At 43.0% G+C, this 18,840-nt stretch overlaps 1 protein-coding gene across 4 annotated transcripts in view; it reads right to left on the reverse strand.

Annotated features, from left to right (window-relative positions):
- Positions 1 to 509: 509 nt before the first annotated feature.
- The window catches only part of BLM (BLM RecQ like helicase), a gene marked incomplete at its 3' end in the record, with an annotated part of 62,745 nt that continues 44,414 nt past the window's right edge, over positions 510 to 18,840 (reverse strand). For 3 of the 4 annotated variants that reach the window (XM_082849383.1, XM_082849384.1, XM_082849386.1), the window contains 6 exons: positions 18,283 to 18,430; positions 11,362 to 11,561; positions 10,727 to 10,919; positions 7,496 to 7,618; positions 5,173 to 5,374; positions 510 to 687 (listed from right to left, as the gene is read on the reverse strand). In XM_082849383.1, coding sequence (XP_082705509.1) covers positions 510 to 687; positions 5,173 to 5,374; positions 7,496 to 7,618; positions 10,727 to 10,919; positions 11,362 to 11,561; positions 18,283 to 18,430 — 1,044 coding nt within the window. The remainder of the gene's footprint in view (positions 688 to 5,172; positions 5,375 to 7,495; positions 7,619 to 10,726; positions 10,920 to 11,361; positions 11,562 to 18,282; positions 18,431 to 18,840) is intronic. The other variant, XM_082849385.1, reaches the window with a different exon arrangement.

The raw sequence follows: 18,840 nt of genomic DNA on the forward strand, positions 1-18,840 counted from the left end.
CTAGTCACATCCTTTGTTCATTTTTCTACTAGGTTGTCTTTTCTTTCTTAATGATTTATAGATACTCTTTGTATATTATGGATATTAATCCTTTGCCATATATTGTTTCCCTTTTTTCTCTGTCATTTGTGTTTTAATTTTGTTTACATTGTCTTCTACAAAAAGTTTTACAGTTTCATGCTGTCCCATGTGAGTCTTTTTCTTTGGCTTCTGTGTTTCATGATGTTGTACTTAAAATTTCTCTCACTGAGATGATTCAGCTGCTGCTTCAGATGTTCTGAGAAACGATGGCCACAACACTTGCAGTGGCAGCAAATCATGCATGCGTTTCAAAAGAAAATGTTTATTTAAAAAATAAGAACTGTCACCCCAAGCACTTATTTAAATATTAATAGATATGGATAAAAATTACAAATGGTATTACGAAACTAACAGCTTTATATTCACAGATGGTCAGATGCTGACAAACAACAACTAAGATCTATGTACACTGAGATGAGATTTGGTTGTTATGAAAATGCGTATGAAGGCTTAAGAAATGGCCTATTTACAGGCTTTGGTGGAGCCATAATCCCCAATTTTCTACTGACTCCTGATGCTGCTTGAGAGCCATGCAAAGCTGAACTGGGTCCAAATATGCTGGAGGATTTAGTTTTAGAAGGTATCCTTCTGCATGTGCTGGACCCCCTAAAATGCGACAAAGAAAAGAAAATTAAAATGTCAAATAAACCCAAAAGTGAACAGTTTTCTTTCTCTTAACCTGCATGCAGCTATATAATCCATGATTTTCCTTGGTGTTCCATGTCTCTGTGCATTTTCTGCCTATAATGGCCCTGGATGGGGTCAGTTTCCTTTACAATTCAAGGAGTAAATGACTGTCACCCTTTACACCAATTTGTCCTACGTTTGTCCTCCTAAAACATCAAGGATTCTGTGACTTGAGCCCAACCCCATGTGCCTTCTCTCTACCCTTTCACAGACCCCTCCCTCTCCCACGCCTCCCTCCAGGCATCTGAGCTGAGATCCATGCTTCCCATCTACTCCGACCACAGAAAGGAAGTGAGAATACCTTGTTTAAGGCCCCAATGCCCAGACAATAGACACTGTGGAATTACTGTGCTCCCACAGTCCAGAGGAAGGGGGCTTTGTGGGTGGGTGGAGACAGAGCAGAGCAGAGCAGAGCGAGCCTCCTCCTGCAGAGGGGAAGGCTGCAGATGTGGTTCCCCGGGCCCGCAGCAGCTGGGGCCTGGCACATCTCTGTCAGGGTCCCGTTGCCAGGGGCTTGCTCGCTCGTCTACATTCCAAGATCTGCCTGCTCTCACCTCCCACTCGCTGCCTTTAAAAAAGGATGAGGGCTTCCCTGGTGGCGCAGTGGTTGAGAGTCCACCTGCTGATGCAGGGGACACAGGTTCGTGCCCCAGTCCGGGAAGATCCCACATGCCGCGGAGCGGCTGGGCCTGTGAGCCATGGCCGCTGAGCCTGCACATCCGGAGCCTGTGCTCCGCAACGGGAGAGGCCACAACAGTGAGAGGCCCACGTACCGCAAAAATAAAATAAAATTAAAATAAAAAATAAGAAAGGGTGAGAGGCCCCTGCCACAGCCTATTACAAAGTCCTTCCAGCACCTCACTTCCCCCACTGATCTGAAGATAACAGCTTTTTCTCTCCCCTGAAAATAAATGGTTAAAAAAAAAAAAAAATCACAGGGTCAGCATGTTAGCCTTTCCCTAAACGAGTATTTCCCGCCCCACTGTAACCGGGCTGAATTCATGCCTGGTGTTAATTTCCTACCATCAGGGCACACAAATGGCCTCCGATCTGATCTCTGAATTTAGGGGCCCGGGTATCAGGGCCACCAGTCTGCTAATGACATTTTGGTGGGGCTGAGGGAAGAGTGGTTTTTTAAAAACTCTTGCTCGAGGGCAATTTTACTGCAGAACTGGCAAAGATGTGCTAAACCAGCAGAGAAGCAGCCTTAAATTTCCCTATGCTGATTTCCTGCTGAGATATTAAGTCCCCAGCAAAAACCTGCTGTTTATGTTGATTTGCAGAATGAATCTGCCATCAGCAGCCTCTATTTCACCAGAGTCATCCATTTTACTCCCACTCAGAGCCCAGAACACAACCAGTTCATTGCGTGTTCTTCTGAAGATGTGAAACTCTGAGGGTAGGGTGGGGTGTTAAGGGTTCTGGCAAAGAGCCACGTTTATTTTGTGGCTGTGTGGATCCTCAGCTAGGTGAGCAGCCTGGACACGTGGGAAGCCACCTTGCAGAGTGGTTCAGTGGAAACGAGGATAACGGGGCACAGATATAAAGAGGCTGCTACAGGGTAAAGCAAAGTTACACTACTTCCTGGTTTTAGCCAGTAGGGACTAGAAAATAATCCCACCTTAAGCACACGGGCTAATTAAAAACTAGCATCAAAAGTGGTACTGGGGCTTCCCCGGTGGCGCAGCGGTTGAGAGTCCGCCTGCCGATGCAGGGGACACGGGTTTGTGCCCGGGTCCGGGAAGACCCCACATGCCGCGGAGCAGCTGGGCCCGTGAGCCATGGCCGCTGAGCCTGCGCGTCCGGAGCCTGTGCTCCGCAACGGGAGTAGGCCACAACAGTGAGAGGCCCGCGTACCGCAAGAAACAAAAAGAAACAAAAGTGGTACTGGCTTTTGGACAAATATGAGTTTTACTACTTATTAGCTTAGGTTCTAGGCCATAGGGCAAAGTGCTTCCGTCTTATCAACAAAAGTTGTGAAAACAATAAGGGAGCCAATGGTTTACTTTGTTCTAACTACCAACAATGAGGAGATCATGATGGGTTTTCAGGAATCTCCGTGAACCACGTGCAGCAGTGAAAGTGCTCCAGGCAGGCCTGGGTAAGCCAGTGTCCAGTCCCACCTGTGAGACTGGTACCAGGCTCACGTAAACCTTCCCCAGGGGAAGCTTCAGGAAGCCTCAGCTTCCTCATGATAAATCCCAGGGAGTTGGACAGAGGCCTTTGAAGGTCTTCTACTCTGTGTGAGTGCCTGAGGAAATGAGTATTTCCCCAAATGGGGGAATAAATGAAGAAAATAAGAAAATGTCCCTACTGAAGAGCATCCGCAGGTCACTTGCACACTAAAAACCACAAAAATTATTATTCGGCCATAAAACTGAATAAAATCCTGCCATTTGTGACAACATTGATGGACCTCGAGGGCACTATGCTAAGTGAAATAAGTCAAGGACAAATACTGTATGACCTCTCTTACATGTGGAACCTAAATATATATATATACATATATATAAACCAAGTTTATAGATGCGAGAACATATTGGTGGTTGCAAGAGGCTGGAGTGGGGTGGGTGTAGGATAAATGGGTAAAGTTTTTTTTTTCTTTTAAAAGTTTAAATAGAATTAAAATAAATAAATAAAACCCACAAAATTAAACTAATATTTACTAATGCCTTTAATTTCTATACCCCAACAGAAGGATTAGCACATACAAGATGTCTGTTTATGCACTTAACAAGGAAATGACAATTTGGTAACATCTGCCTTCCTTTCTTTTCCCCCACTCAATTTTTGGTCTTTATTACCCAGAAGGAAAAGAGGTAGAAAAACTGAAAAAGAAAAACACAACAGGGCTTCCCTGGTGGCGCAGTGGTTGAGAGTCCGCCTGCCGATGCAGGGGACACGGGTTCGTGCCCCGGTCCGGGAAGATCCCACATGCCGCCGAGTGGCTGGGCCCGTGAGCCATGGCCGCTGAGCCTGCACGTCCGGTGTGCTCCGCAACGGGAGAGGCCACAACAGTGAAAGGTCCGCGTACCGCAAAAAAAAAAACCAAACCCAAAAAAACCACAACAGCTTGCACAAGTTTCCTGAGGACTTGTTCCCTTTTCCTGTAAGCATTTCTGTTACAATACATAAATGCTTAGGGCCACATTCTCCAGACTGATGGGGTGGTCACAACCCTACCAGACCTTACCTACAAGGCAAGGGCAGAGCATGTCCTTGCAGAAAACAGGAAAAAGGGGCTGTCAGAAGCAGTGTGATTATGAAGAAATAAGACGCTGCCCAGATCGTCACCAGGACCTTACGGTAGTGCTATCTTTGTTCCGCCTTGGTGAGCAGAGAGCACCCAAAGTGGGTGCAACCCAGCTCAGGAGCCAGGCAGATGTAGGAAAGGGAAGATGGCGGGGCTGGACTGACCTCTTGGGGTTCCTGCTGTGGCCTCTTCTCTGCTACCCTGCAAAGCTTGGGAGGCTGGCTCTCCCAGGTGTTACTGAATGGCAGGGAGTGTGCGGAGCCTCCGCGTGGAGGCCCTGCAGATTCTGCAGCAATAGAAGCGGTGTAGCAAGTATTGGCGAAAGCATAAGGGTGATGAGAAAACAAAACCCTTTGTTGGGACTTCCCTGGTGGCGCAGTGGTTAAGAATCCTCCTGCCAATGCAGGGGACACAGGTTCAATCCCTGGTCCGGGAAGATCCCACATGCCGTGGAGCAACTAAGGCCATGTGCCACAACTACAGAGCCTGCGCCCTAGAGCCTATGAGCCACAACTACTGAGCCCACGTGCCACAACTACTGAAGCCTGCGTGCTCTAGGGCCCCCATGCCGCAACTCCTGAGCCCGCATGCTGCAATTCCTGAAGCCCATGTGCCTAGACCCTGTGCTCCACAACAAGAGAAGCCACTGCAATGAGAAGCCCACGCACTGCAACAAAGAGTAGCCCCCGCTTGCCGCCAACTAGAGAAAGCCCGTGCACAGCAACGAAGACCCAACGCAGCCAAAAATATATATATAAATAAAAAGAAACTTTAAAAAAACAAAAACCAACCAAACAAAAACCCCTGTTTATTCAGCTAGTATATGATTTACAGTATTATAGGTGGAAAATTCACTTAAGAGCAACTGGCAGAAAAAAAAAAAGTTTTTTTCCTAAGGTAATGTCAAAATTGGAGAAGTTTTTGCGAACTAGAAAACTTTGATCATCAACCTAGGAGTAGATATCTTAAAATCTGAAACAAATGTTTTTGTTTGGGATCAGACCTTAATCCTGACTCCACAAACGGGAGAGGCAACATTTAACAATGGCAATGGCTTATTTTAATAAATGCTTCAAAGCAAATCAGAGCAGCTGTACTTTTATATTTTTCTCACTTCTACCCTACATTGCAGAAAAGGTGGCAGAACTTACCCTTTTGTCTTGGAACCACCGAAACCAGTTTTTCTCCTCTTAGACCTTTGGGAGGCTGGCATCCTTTTCCTCTTTCTTTCATTTTTGGTTTTATTTGCAAAGTAGTGAGAAGATATGGGTGTTTCCTCATCCAGCTCCTCAGGGGCATTTCTTCCAGTGCCTCTGCTGCTGGAGGGGCTTCTCCGTGAGGAATCGTCCTCAGCTACAAATGGACAATGCAGACATTTACTAGTGATGCCATTCTGATCCAAGTGTGGTTACAGTCTACGTGGAGATACACAGCACAGGGGTGCAGTTCAGCCAAAGCCCAGCTGCTTTCCTGTAGCATCTTGCCATTTGGATTCAAACACCCCACAAGAACTGAGCACTTATTTAATTTCACAAAGCCCCAAAGTAGTCAATGGCAATTTATTTTTAAAGAAAGGGGTTCAGAGTTCACTAAGAAAACGTGTGATGCTCTTTAACTTAACCAGAGACGTCAGGTTTTATTAGCTCACATTCTGTAGCCCACGTCCCTGTTATTGTATGGGCAATTAATCCTGTTAAGTTCTTTGAAAAGTATAAAGCGCTAAACAAAAGACAATTTTATTTATAGTTTTACACATGCTGAAAAAATAAGTCCAACATAAGGAAAACATAACTATGTCCTGCACCTCATCTTTGGGCAATAGTTATTTAGTAAATGGCTGTCAGAAAATTCTAGACCACATTTTACTCTTCTTTGCATAATAGTTGTGAACATTTCACATACTATGCAGGAAATGGGTCTGTATGAAAGCACACATTTGCAAAGAAGATGGTAATTTCCATAGGTATTTGCAACCCAAGGCACACCCAAAGCACGAAATCTCCTTCTAGGTTAACAGTGACCAGGTCTTCATTTTCTGAAGATATTTCCTGGCTGGTCTGGTTCACCCTCAGGCTACCCTACCTTACTGCATGGTAGGAAGGGCACACGGGCAGACAGTGCAGCTCGGGTGAAGTGTGCTGTCATCCCAGCTGGGGGACTTTGCGGAAATGAAAAGCCCTCACCACTTTTCCCCTCTAAAATGGGTGTTGGGGAATATCCAGGGAGGTCCAGTGGTTAGGACTGGGCTCTCTCACTGCAGTGGGCCTGGGTTCAATCCCTGGTCAGGGAACTAAGCTCCCGCAAGCCACGTGGCGTGGCCAAAAATAAATAAATAAAATAAAAATAAATAAAAAAACAAAATAAAATCAGTGTTATAAGGACTGAATGACACAGAATAGGCAAAGCTCTTGGCTCTGTCCTCCCTCAATAAGTGGGAGTGATCATGACCACACTGTGGGCTGTTTTTGCAGAGCAGCCCTACCTTACGTGGGCAAAAATCCCTATCCAAACAAGTTACTATACTAAACAAACATTAAGTTCCCACTAAGAGGTTAATGTATTTGAAGTAAGGATTTATGGAATAATTACCACACAGAGGAATTAACGAAAACCTGACTCTTCGGCGTTTTGTCAATGGATAAAACACGACTGTGGAGAGACAATGTGAAATGCATGCTCACTCATGTCTCATCCTGCTACTCTGAGAAGGACCCCTCCCGTGGTCCGTTACAGAAAGAGGGAAACATTTCACTTGGCTAGTCTGCATATGGCAATACGCTGAAGGAGGGCGCCCGACTCCTGCACCTGTATCTCCCACAACGAAATCTTTCTTTGTTCTCGATTTTTCCCCGCGTCCATGCTTTCTATAGCTCAGTGTTGAGCTTCGTAATTAGAGGTGCTACATGACAGGCTTCCAGCAACCTTTGGGAAGGTCCGCTAATGATGCACTCACTCGGGCAGATTCTTTCAGTGGCTAATAACAATAAGATTCTCCAGTAGTCCAATTACATGTTCATTTTCCCAAAACATTTAAACTCCACTCTTAAACTTTATACATGATTGTCAGATAACACTTCCCGTCCTCAGACATAGAAACTGAAAAACAAAGAGGCTATGTGTGGCCTGCCAAGGATTACAGAGTGAGATGGGGGCAGATATGTGATCTGCACCCAGGGTTCCAGATTCTTCAGGCACTTGCCTTAACAGAACAAGCAACTCCTGGGCCCAAAGGTCGTCCTCTGGGTCCTGTTAGCAAGTTCAGTAACGGGTCTCCTCTGGGGGACCTGAGCACCGGTGTCCTCTAAGAGGTGCCTGGCATACCACTGGGGTCTCCTCTGAGAACCTGGATGTCAGTGTGAAAGGTGTAGGGACCATTAACACAAGCCAGAAACCACATGATTCTAATCCAGTGAGATGCATCGTTTAACATTAAAAGAGGCTTTCAGAAAACCCATATTTGGCTGTATACTGAACCTGGTAATGTCCACTCAGAATATTTCTGTAATATTGGAATCACTTCTGCACCGTATTTTTCCAGTTTGTCTTCAGTAACACCATCAATTTGAAGCAAAACCTCAGGATCAGACGATAAAGATTCTGTGCATGGGCATAAAATTAGAAATTTAAATTACCACCCAGAGAAAACCCACTGAATTTATGCTCATTCACCCATTCAGCACATGTTTGTTAAGTGCCAACTAGCTGCAGAGCACCGGGTACATGGGTTGATTTTCTAAAAGGCAGTTAAATGCCGACAGAGGCAGCCCACAGGCCCAGAGGGCAGGAGCCTGTGGTCCAATCCCAGCAGCAAAGGTGTGTGGAGTCAGGGCCGAGAATGGGAGGGAGCACGGGATATGGGGGTAAGCGGAGTGGGGGTTCCTGGGCAGTGTGCCCGAGAGGTAACTGGACTTTGCTCTTGGCCCACTGTTCTCACAACCAAGACTTGTCTAGCTACAAGTATGGTGACGCTTGTTTCCAGAAAAGGCCCACATCTGTATTTCCAGCTCCGACTTCTCCCCTGCACTCCACATTTGTATACCCTACTCAGTAAGGCCTTAACTGAATTCTTACTTCCCCCCAACCCAAACCTGTTCTTCAGGTCTTTCTGCACGTGGGTGAAGCAAGTACTCTGCCTTTAACAAGTAGGCCATTAAGAGTCTTCTGCGTAGGGCTTCCCTGGTGGTGCAGTGGTTAAGAATCCACCTGCCAATGCAGGGCACAAGGGTTCAAGCCCTGATCCAGGAAGATCCCACATGCTGCGGAGCAACTAAGCCCGTGCCTCACGACTACTGAGCTTGCGCTCTACAGCCTGTGAGCCACAACTACTGAGCCCACATGCTACAACTACTGAAGCCTGTGCACCTAGAGCCCGTGTTCCTCAAGAGAAGCCACTGCAATGAGAAGCCCACGCACAACTGAGTAGCCCCCCCTTGCCACAACTAGAGAAAGCCCGTGCACAGAACGAAGACCCAACGCAGCCAAAAATAAATAAATAAAATAAATAAATTTTTTAAAAAAAGAGTCTTCTGCGTAGAGAAGGCACAACAGTCTTACAGCTAGACAAGCCTGTTATTTTAAAGATCACTCTGGCTGCTGTGCATGGGAAATGGATTGTAAGGGAAAGAGGGGAAACCAGAGCCTGGTGGAAGCCACTACAGGTGCGAGAGAGGACGCTGTGAACTAGCGGGTAGTAGTGGAGACAGAGAGAAGAAATAGATTCGGACATGTTTTGGAGGCTGGGTCTGTAGGATTTATTGATGCACTGGCTATGGGCAGTGAGGCAGTAATAATTCCCATGTATCTGAGTTGAGCAAAGGGTGGATTTCAAATCCGTGATTGTAACATCATTTCTATGTTTAGAGGAAAAGAAAAGACCTGTGGGACAGACCAGGAGGTTTATGGAAAGGGTTACTGGAAGATAAAGTGGGGGAGTCCCAGATCCCTGGGACTTCCCTGGCGGTCCAGTAATTAAGACCCCACGCTTCCACTGCAGGGGGTGTGGGTTCAATCCCTGGTCGGGGAACTAAGATCCTGTATGCTGTGAGGGTGCGGCCAAAAAATATAAATAAATAAAATAAAAAATGCAGATTCCTGATAGAATTTGTACTTTATCTGGAGAGCTGTTGGAATTTTAGCCAAGTATTTAGAAGATTAAAATGAATATTATGTTCATATCTGGAGATAAGGAAACCAGTTAGGAAACTTCACTAATAGCCTAGGAACAAAATACTACATTTCATGGTTTCTAAGATATACTCTTTTTTTTGTGTGTTTTGGCATTCCTGAGGTCAAGAGGCGTCTTACAAGTGCTAACGGCCAAATGGCAGCTGTGCTGTCACTGCCTCCACATGTGAGATCTCAGTCATAGCTATCAGTGCTGCCGGCATGCCGACAGCGCCACTGCAGTGCTCACATGTTGAACTGAACTGCACATGAAATGTGTTAGAAAAGACTAGATTGTGATTAGCATTGAGAAAATGATTGTGCATGCAGAAAAGCTCAGAAATGGAGTAACGGGGGATAAATTTGGCATTAACACAGCAAATTGTATGTTCTGGAGGAAATGACAATTCCACAGTTTCTTGCAAGAAACAACCAAGTGCTTTACATGACCTGAAGTAGATGAAGCAGCGTTACATTTGTGTTACTGAGAGACGTGCAGCCTCCCGCGGACACTTTCTGGTATCATCAAGAAAGTGTCACCATCAAATCAGAACGGGTGACAAGGATTTTGATTAAAATTTTGGGGAACAGAGTGGAGCATGCTAAAAAGGCTGTGTCACTAACGTTCCTGATGACATGAGGGAAAACAAAGACATGGACAACTGACTCAAAAAATAATTCAGAAGAGTCAGGTTTTGAATGTGAATTTTTACAAGTACTTAAATCAATCTACTTTGATTGTATGCATTTTCCATATAGGCACAGTTATATGTGATAAAAATCTAAATAAAGTAAAAACAACTCTTTCAATAAAAGCACTGTGTCACAGTTTAATTAGTAGAATTTTTTCTTTCTCAATAGTCCATAAAATAACAATGTGGCATTTTAGAGTTGATGAAATACTGTAATGACCTATGGTGGCAGGAGTGGGAATGGAAGAGAGAGAAGTGATGATTATAAGCTTTTATGAAGGAAGAGGGTGGAAGGAAATGTACACAAGTCAGTCAACCATGTGGCCAACTTATTTTCCAGGGATTCTACTATTAGAATTCTGGGTTGAGCTGTCTGAAGCCATGGAAATAACTCACGTCAGCAAGGATTTATCAAAAAATACTTAGACACAGCAGTGTGCTAGATCCGGATTCAGAGAAGCATAAAACAAAATCTCTTTTCAAAAGGAACTTAGCTCCGCATTGCAAAGACATGTACACACATAGTTAAACATCATAAGGCAGGCAAATAAGGCACACAAATTCATTAAGTGACATCTGGTGTTAGCGATTAGAATTATCCATATCCTAACATGCAGCATTAGACTGAAGTATAAGATTGAAATGATACCATATGTCTGAATAACAAAGTACTGTGTATATCTTAAAAAATATATTTTATCTCAAGAATGAGTTTAAACTGTTTTTCTGAGCTTTCAATTCAGAGATCAAAAAGACTGAGATATATTAATGCTCTTGATAAGTTCCTTAGCAAGATTAACTTTTAGCCTATTAACTTATGCCATGCAACAGAAGACTCACAAACACCAACCTGCAAGCTTCTTGAGAGTGACAGTATTAAAAATATTAAAGTAATGGACACCAAAAACTTTTCCCAGAGATTTGCAGACTTCTGTAAGCTCTCCAAGACATTTCTTAACCATCTCTTCCCTCTGAGATACCTTTGTCACTAAAGCTTTTTGTTTTTTCACACTGCTGGAATTTTCCGTTTCCATAAAGTCTACCTTTGTGAGAGAAAATGAGAGCACAGGAATGAGTGCATGCACATAAGAGGCTTTATTTAATGCTTAATTACATTTTTTGGGGGTACTTCTGTTATGCCAAGTAGATAGTAAGTCCCTTGGGAACGGGGCTGTATATTCTCCATCTTTATATTTCCCATGCCAGCACAGACTAGCTTTCTGATAAATGTTTATTTAATGAATATACGATGATTTAATGATCTGACAACCAACCCACTCAATTCATTTTGACAGGTGTTACATTACTTGGGTTCAATTTTAAGATCTCTTTCTAAATTAAGAAGAATAGAATATGTTCATATAGGACAGTATATATAAATTCAGTATCCATAAGCTTTGGAAAAGACACTTGAGTTCACAGTAAAATAGTTCTGTCTACTCATTGTGAGATAATAAAATAAAATAAACATTTAAAATACCATACCTTTAAATGCCCATCTAGTACATGTTGGGCTTTATTTCCAGGCATCACATATGCAATTGGTTGATCATTGGCATTGATATATAAGTCTTCATCCAAAATCCTGTCAAGTATCAGCTTTTTAAATAGTCTTTCAGCATTGTGTCTTGAATAAGCGGATCCCTTTCCAAATATTCCTGACTGAATTTTTGCACTCTTACTCCCTGGTAAGAAGGTAAGAGAAATTAGATTAGTAAATGTAGGTATACCATAACTCTAACAGAAGAGGCTAAAAAAGCCATTTATGGACAGGTCTGGGTAAATGAGATAGCTAAGCTCTTCTGCAGGAAAAACCATGGCACAAATAGACACTTGTTTCCATGAAGTAAGAATAATTGAGTAGAATGCTAAAATAATTGTACGTACTTCTCTTCATCTTTTTATAACGTGCATTGGCCAAAAACAGCAGCAAAATTAAGTTTATCATTTTAGCATGTTGCATGTACAGCTTATAAAATTATATTAGAGCAAACAAATCAAAGACAGTTCATATAAACCCTAATAGCTTCATATCACTGTTGCAGAACACTCCACAAGGCTGTATACTTCCCTCCTCCTCCCACTGACTGAGAGTCCCACCCACAGCTAGATCCTTGGTTTCACATCCATGCTGCACTAATGACTAATGTTTTCATCATAAACATAATTTAAAAAATTTTATTATTTTTTTGGCTGCATTGGGTCTTCATTGCTGCGTGTGGGCTTTCTCTAGTTGTAGCAAGTGGGGGCTACTCTTCCTTGTGGTGTGCAGGCTTCTCATTGCAGTGACTTTTCTTGTTGCGGAACACAGGTTCTAGGCGCATGGGCTTCAGGAGTTGTGTGGCACGTGGGCTCAGCAGTTGTGGCTCGCGGGCTCTAGAGCGCAGGCTCAGTACTTGTGGAGCACGAGTTTAGCTGCTCTGCAGCATGTGGGATCCTCCCGGACCAGGGCTCGACAAGTGTATTCTTAACCACTGCGCCACCAGGGAAGCCTCACAATTTTATTGTAACAATCTACTTAAGAAGGCTTGTGACACTGATTATAATCAGAATTAACAATTACTTTGTAAAGCTTTAGCTCTATTTTAAGAGTTCCAAATAATTACATTATTGTAAATTTCAGATGGCTTCTGGTCACAGATGCTGAATGATTCAAGTTTTTCCTTCTTCAAGTGATTTGTATCCCTGAAATGTCACAGTCCTGGGGCAGGACTACTGCTCTGATAACGGGCTGGCTGATGTGGACCAACCCTAGTGCTGAGAATAACTAAGAAATCTGGACGAAACATAAACAATTTTCTTAAAAAACACCTAAGAGCTAAGGAGAAGCTGAAGAATGTGTCAGAAAAATGTCTGACTTAGCAATGTACATGAAAGGTACAAACAGAGATGTAGATGAGGGTGTATTTAAAAGGCTATTTATCACATCACTATTTACAATAGAACAGTATGTCCTAAAATAAAACTATTTAAATATATTTCATCAATATGATAAAATATAAATTAAAAACTACTTAAGAATAAAAAAATAAGAAAATGCTTATATCTTGTTATATAAAAATGACAGAAACTATACATACAATATGATAAATATGTGATTGTGAGCAAACACACATTAAAACATTAGCAGTTTTTTTGGGAGTTATTTGTATTTTTCGGTTTTCTACATATTATAATGTAGAATGATCATGTATCGTTCTTATAACAAATTATTTTATCTGCAGCCCCTTGTACCCCCAAAAGAGTCCAAACTAGGAGAAGGCAAGAATCCAGAATGGGAAGACCAGCATTAAAAGTTGCTTTGTCCTGAGAATTGTACAGATCCAGGAGACACAGCTGAGAAACTGAACAAACCATCTTCCTACTCCAATCTAGGCTACTAATTTTTAATTGCTTTATAGATTTTTAATTAAAGTAATACATGTACATAGGAAAAAAATACAATATAGCACAGGCGGGTTTATAATTAAAAGGAACATTCCTCTGTTCCACCCTTCCCCTCCCTAGTCTCACTCTTCTCCAAGGGAATCACTTTTTAAAAAATTTTAATTTAATTTTTTTATTTTTAATTTTTTTTGGCTGCGCCTCGCAGCATGTGGGATCTTAGTTCCCTGATCTCTGGTCGAACTCGCGCCCCCTGCAGTGGAAGCACAGTCTTAACCACTGGATCGCCAGGGAAGTTCCGTAAATCACTTTTTTTTTTTGCGGTACGCGTACGCGGGCCTCTCACTATTGTGACCTCTCCCGTTGCGGAGCACAAGCTCTGGACGCGCAGGCTCAGCGTCCATGGCTCACGGGCCCAGCAGCTCCGCGGCATATGGGATCTTCCTGGACCAGAGCATGAACCCGTGTACTGCATCGGCAGGTGGACCCTCAACCACTGTGCCACCAGGGAAGCCCCCGGCAATCACTTTTTAAATAGCTTGTTTTCAGCTCTTCTGGTGGTTACCTCTGCATGGAACCCATACTCTTGCTGTCATGCCACTGGCCAGAATCACCACCTGACATTTATTTATTGACCCTTCACAATGAAAGATGAGGCTTTATCTCATTTATACCACCCCCTTCACTTTACCCTGCCCTGAATTTTGCTAGTTACATAATACTGGTTCATCTATTGGTTTTTGGGGTAACTTTAGAGTGTCTGATCACTCTCCCTCCCCACTATGTAGGAGGCTACCAGCACCCCAAGCTGTCCATATACTCCCCTTTTATTTTTATTTATTTAAAAAATTAATTAGTTTATTTTTGGCTGTGTTGGGTCTTCATTGCTGTGCGCGGGCTTTCTCTAGGTGTGGCGAGCAGGGGCTACTCTTTGGTGCAGTGCGTGGGCTTCTCACTGCGGTGGCTTCTCTTGTTGTGGAGTGCAGGCTCTAGGCACGCAAGCTTCAGTAGTTGTGGCATGTGGGCTCAGTAATTGTGGGTCGGAGGCTCTAGAGCGCAGGCTCAGTAGTTGTGGCGCACGGGCTTAGTTGCTCCGCAGCATGTGGGATCTTCCCGGACCAGGGCTCAAACCCATGTCCCCTGCACTGGCAGGCAGATTCTTAACCACTGTGCCACCAGGGAAGTCCCCCCTTTTATTTTTATTTATTGTACTTTTATTTTTACATCATCAAGATTAACGTCTATATCCTGCCCTGTTCTCTAACCATGTTTAAGTCTATATATTGATTCTATTGCAGCTAATCAGCAACATTTATATTACAACAAGCTTCCTTCCCCACTTAGAACTCATGACTCTTGTGCAACTCTAAGGAGGATGTTCACTGTATTCAGACAAACGGATTATTTTTTTGCATATTTTATTAATTACTCAAAATCATGCAGCCATTTCCTTTGTTTTCTATTTGACCTTGGCTTTCTTTTATAATCTTTCCTTGGGAGTTTCTTTTTTTTTTTTTTAAGATTTTTTTTGCTGTGGGCTTTTTTTTTTTTTTGTGGTATGTGGGCCTCTCACTGTTGTGGCCTCTCCCGTTGCGGAGCACAGGCTCCGGACGCGCAGGCCCAGCGGCCATGGCTCACGGGCCCAGCCACTCCGCGGCATGTGGGATCTTCCCGGACCGGGGCACGAACCCACGTCCCCTGCATCGGCAGGCAGACTCTCAACCACTGCGCCACCAGGGAAGCCCTGCTGTGGGCCATTTTTAAAGTCTTTATTTAATTTGTTACAATATTGCTTCTGTTTTTTATGTTTCCGTTTTTTGGCCCCGAGGCATGTGGGATCTTAGGTCCCTGACCAGGGATTGAACCCACACCCCCTGCATTGGAAGGCAAAGTCTTAACCACTGGACTGCCTGGGAAGTCCCTCCCCAGGAGTTTCTAAGTGCCTTTCTCCTTTTGTTGTTGAGAAGTAACATTTGTGTTCTCTACTGTCATCAATAAAAAAATTCATTTCTTGTTCTTTCTCTATATTGCTTGGGACTTATTTTTCCCGACTTTCTGTTATAATTTGTACAGACTGCTTACTGGACCTGCTGCATAGCTGTGACTCTGAGATTTCTTCTCACTGGACCCATGGGTCAGTTCCTCTGTTTATGGTATACATGATATCACCTTCTTTGCCTTCTAGTCTCCAGGGCTACTGACATTAATCTGATGTCAGTTTGGTTTTGGTTTGCTTTTTCTTTCCAAAGCTTTCTGGAGTATTTCTGAAGGGGTCCAGAACATGCCACAGTGGCATAAAAATTATTTTGAGCAGAAGGTACTTGAATTTCTGAAATCCATCTGCCAAAAAGCAGAGACTCCCAAAAGAACTCAGTTGTCTTAAATCCCCTCCCCAGGAGCAACCAGAGAAAACTGACTCTTATCATTGGAGATGAGAAGTCTCCACACAACACCTAAACAGACACTGTCACAAAAACTGCCATGTCTCCCCGCTATCTTTCTCCTAAGGGCCCATTTACCTTTCCCTCAAATCATTTGTTTCCTCCTAACTCTTCTCCCGCCTCTACTTCCCCTATTAAAACGGTACACCAGCCTCAAATTCTAATTGCCCCTTTGAGTCACATTTTCTATGAACTCCCACACATACGTGACTAAATCTGTCTTTTCTCTTGCTAATGTCCCCAACAACTAAATATAACAGAGTGGAGAAAAAGTTTTTCTTCCCTAACATCTCGTTACTCTTGGTATTCTTTTTTTTTTTTTTGCGGTACACGGGCCTCTCACTGTTGTGGCCTCTCCCGTTGCGGAGCACAGGCTCCGGACGCGCAGGCTCAGCGGCCATGGCTCACGGGCCCAGCCACTCCACGGCACGTGGGATCCTCCCAGACTGGGGCAGGAACCCGCATCGCCTGCATCGGCAGGTGGACTCTCAACCACTGCGCCACCAGGGAAGCCCCACTCTTGGTATTCTTAAATTTCATCTTATAAAGCATCTTATTTAGCATTAAGTGGGCATATTTAAGAAAAATTTTGGTCACGCTGCGTGGCTTGTGGGATCTTAGCTCCCTGATCAGGGACTGAACCCAGGCCACAGCAGTGAAAACACTGACTCCTAGCCACTAGACAACCAGGGAATTCCCCAAGTGGGCATTTTAATTAAGGTTTTTTTTCTTGTCCATTCTGGGAAATTTTCTTTTATCATTGGTTTGATAATTCCCTCTCTCTACTTTCTATTTCAAAATTTTATTTGTCAGATTTTACATCTCCTAAGAATTGATTTATATTTTGTCTCTCACATTTTCCATATAGCCTTTTGCTCAGGTCTTAAGAAAATTTTCTTGACTTTATCTTCCAACCTTTCCACTAAATTTACTTGTGTCAATCATTTAAAATTTTTAACAGCTCTTTCTCTATTTTCTGTAACACTCTATTATTATTTAAGTCTTTATGAAGATACTATCAGGAGTTTCCCCTCCCATATCCCCAAAGCTATTGCTTATTTTCTAAATTATCTCTATCCCCAGGGTCAAATATGCTACTTATTTGGTCTTTCGCTTTTTTCTTTTTGGCTGCACCTCACGGCTCACAGGATCTTAATTCCCAGACCAGGGATCAAACCCTCGCCCCTTGCAGTGGAAGTGGGGAGTCCTAACCACTGGACAGCCAGGGAAGTCCCTTGGTCTTCCTCTTGAATTTTTTTGTTTTAAAGATTATTTATTTATTTATTTATGGCTGCATCAGTTCTTAGTTACAGTGCATGGGCTCTTCGTTCAGTGTACGGGTTTCTCTCTAGTTGTGGCACGTGGGCTCAGTAGCTGTGGTGTGTGGGCTTGGCTGCCCCGCAGCATGTGGGATCTTAGTTCCCTGACCAGGGATTGAACTGGCGTCCCATGCATTGCAATATGGATTCTTAACCACTGGACCACCAGGGAAGTCCCCTTGATTGTCTATTTATATTTAGTCTTTAGGGACCAGGTTAAACTTTTCAGGTGGATTTCTTGTTATTTTATATCTAGGTCTATTTCCCCTCAACTTCCTCCCCTGAATGGGGATATCTGGTTACCAGGTTTGCTTTAGGGTAAGTGGGCTGGGTGGCCCCCAAATGCCACTTAGGGGTGCTGGCTCCCAGCTCAGCTGTCTCTCTACTCCTCAAGCAGTTTATCTTTGTTCCAGAATCAACTGCAGGCTGCTATTCCGTGCAGTTCTTTTGTGAGCAGACTTTCTTTTAACCGTCCCCTCCTATTTTTGGCTCCTCTGCTTTTACTCCCACCCCCCAGGCCTCTGAGCTTCCAAGTCTGAGTCAGCCTGGTGATAATGGGGTTCTACCTGGTTGACAGCCCCTCTGCTGTAACTTTCTCTACATTTATTGTGCATTGTGATTTACTGCATTTCATTCCATTTTTCAATATGCTTCCATCCATTTCGCCAAAGATTTTTAAAACCTCTAATCTGATGATGGTCTCTTTCTGGTTTTCTATGCTGTTATGGATTTAATCCTCATTTTATTTCCTTGCTACTATTTTAATGGGGCCTCAAGTGAAAAAAGAAGACAGATACTTTTGCTCACGCTGCCATCCCGAACTGGAAGTCAGTCAATGGGTAATTCTCCAGGGAAGTTATATTCTATTCACTCAGATGAAATTGTATAAACTTTATTATTTTCTTTTTTGTTTGTGGAAACTCATCTTAGTGACTTACATAAATTCTATAAAAATAATTGGTAATAATTCATAAAAACTGATTTTCTTTTGTTACTCAAAAAGGTTTTATTCTAAAACTCTTAGCTTCTATAAGAATATAGAGGAGATTTTTTCTATGTACTTGTAATGAATTCTTTAGAGGTTCAACTTTTTTTTTTTTTGGCTGTGCCATGCAGCTTGTGGGATCTTAGTTCCCTGACCAGGGACTGAACCTGCGCCCCCTGCAGTGGAAGTGCAGAGTCCTAATCACCGGACCACTAGGGAATTCCCTAAATGTTCCATTTTAATCGATGTAACTCAAACAATAAAACAGATGACTTACCCAAGAAAATGTCGACCAGCATATTCATAGTAAATCTCCCAGAAGGACCTACATGTTTTATATTTCTTGTTCCTTGTGATGAACTGTGTTCTTGAACAAATCTTACAATATTTTTTACATCATCAGTCACATCTCTTGTCTTATAATCCTATGAATAAAAAGAGATTACCTTTTGCTATAATTAAGATACCGATACCTAGATCGCTAGGATTTAATACTAACTGTAACAGTCCCATAATAAACCATTTCCAGACTAAAACCAAGACCAAAAACCAAGGAAGTTTCAAATGTTCATTCTTTTCTAAGTTCTTATATTAACCCTTATGTCTAGAATAATTAGCACTCTACTATATCTATTTCATTTCTGTTTCACAGACAGTTACCTGAGAGCACTCTGTGGGTAGAAATATTCTTTTTCTTTCAAAACCCTTCATACCTCTTTTGGTCACTTACTGGATGGTGACCTTTAGGGATGAAAAACATTGTCCAACCATGCAGATGTATGAGTTCTGATCTCTTTTGGGTCTTTGGTGCCACAGTCAATCCTTTTTATCATCT

The sequence above is a fragment of the Leucopleurus acutus genome (assembly GCF_964270905.1).
Source record: "Leucopleurus acutus genome assembly, chromosome: 1".
Classification (NCBI taxonomy): Eukaryota; Metazoa; Chordata; class Mammalia; order Artiodactyla; family Delphinidae; genus Leucopleurus; species Leucopleurus acutus.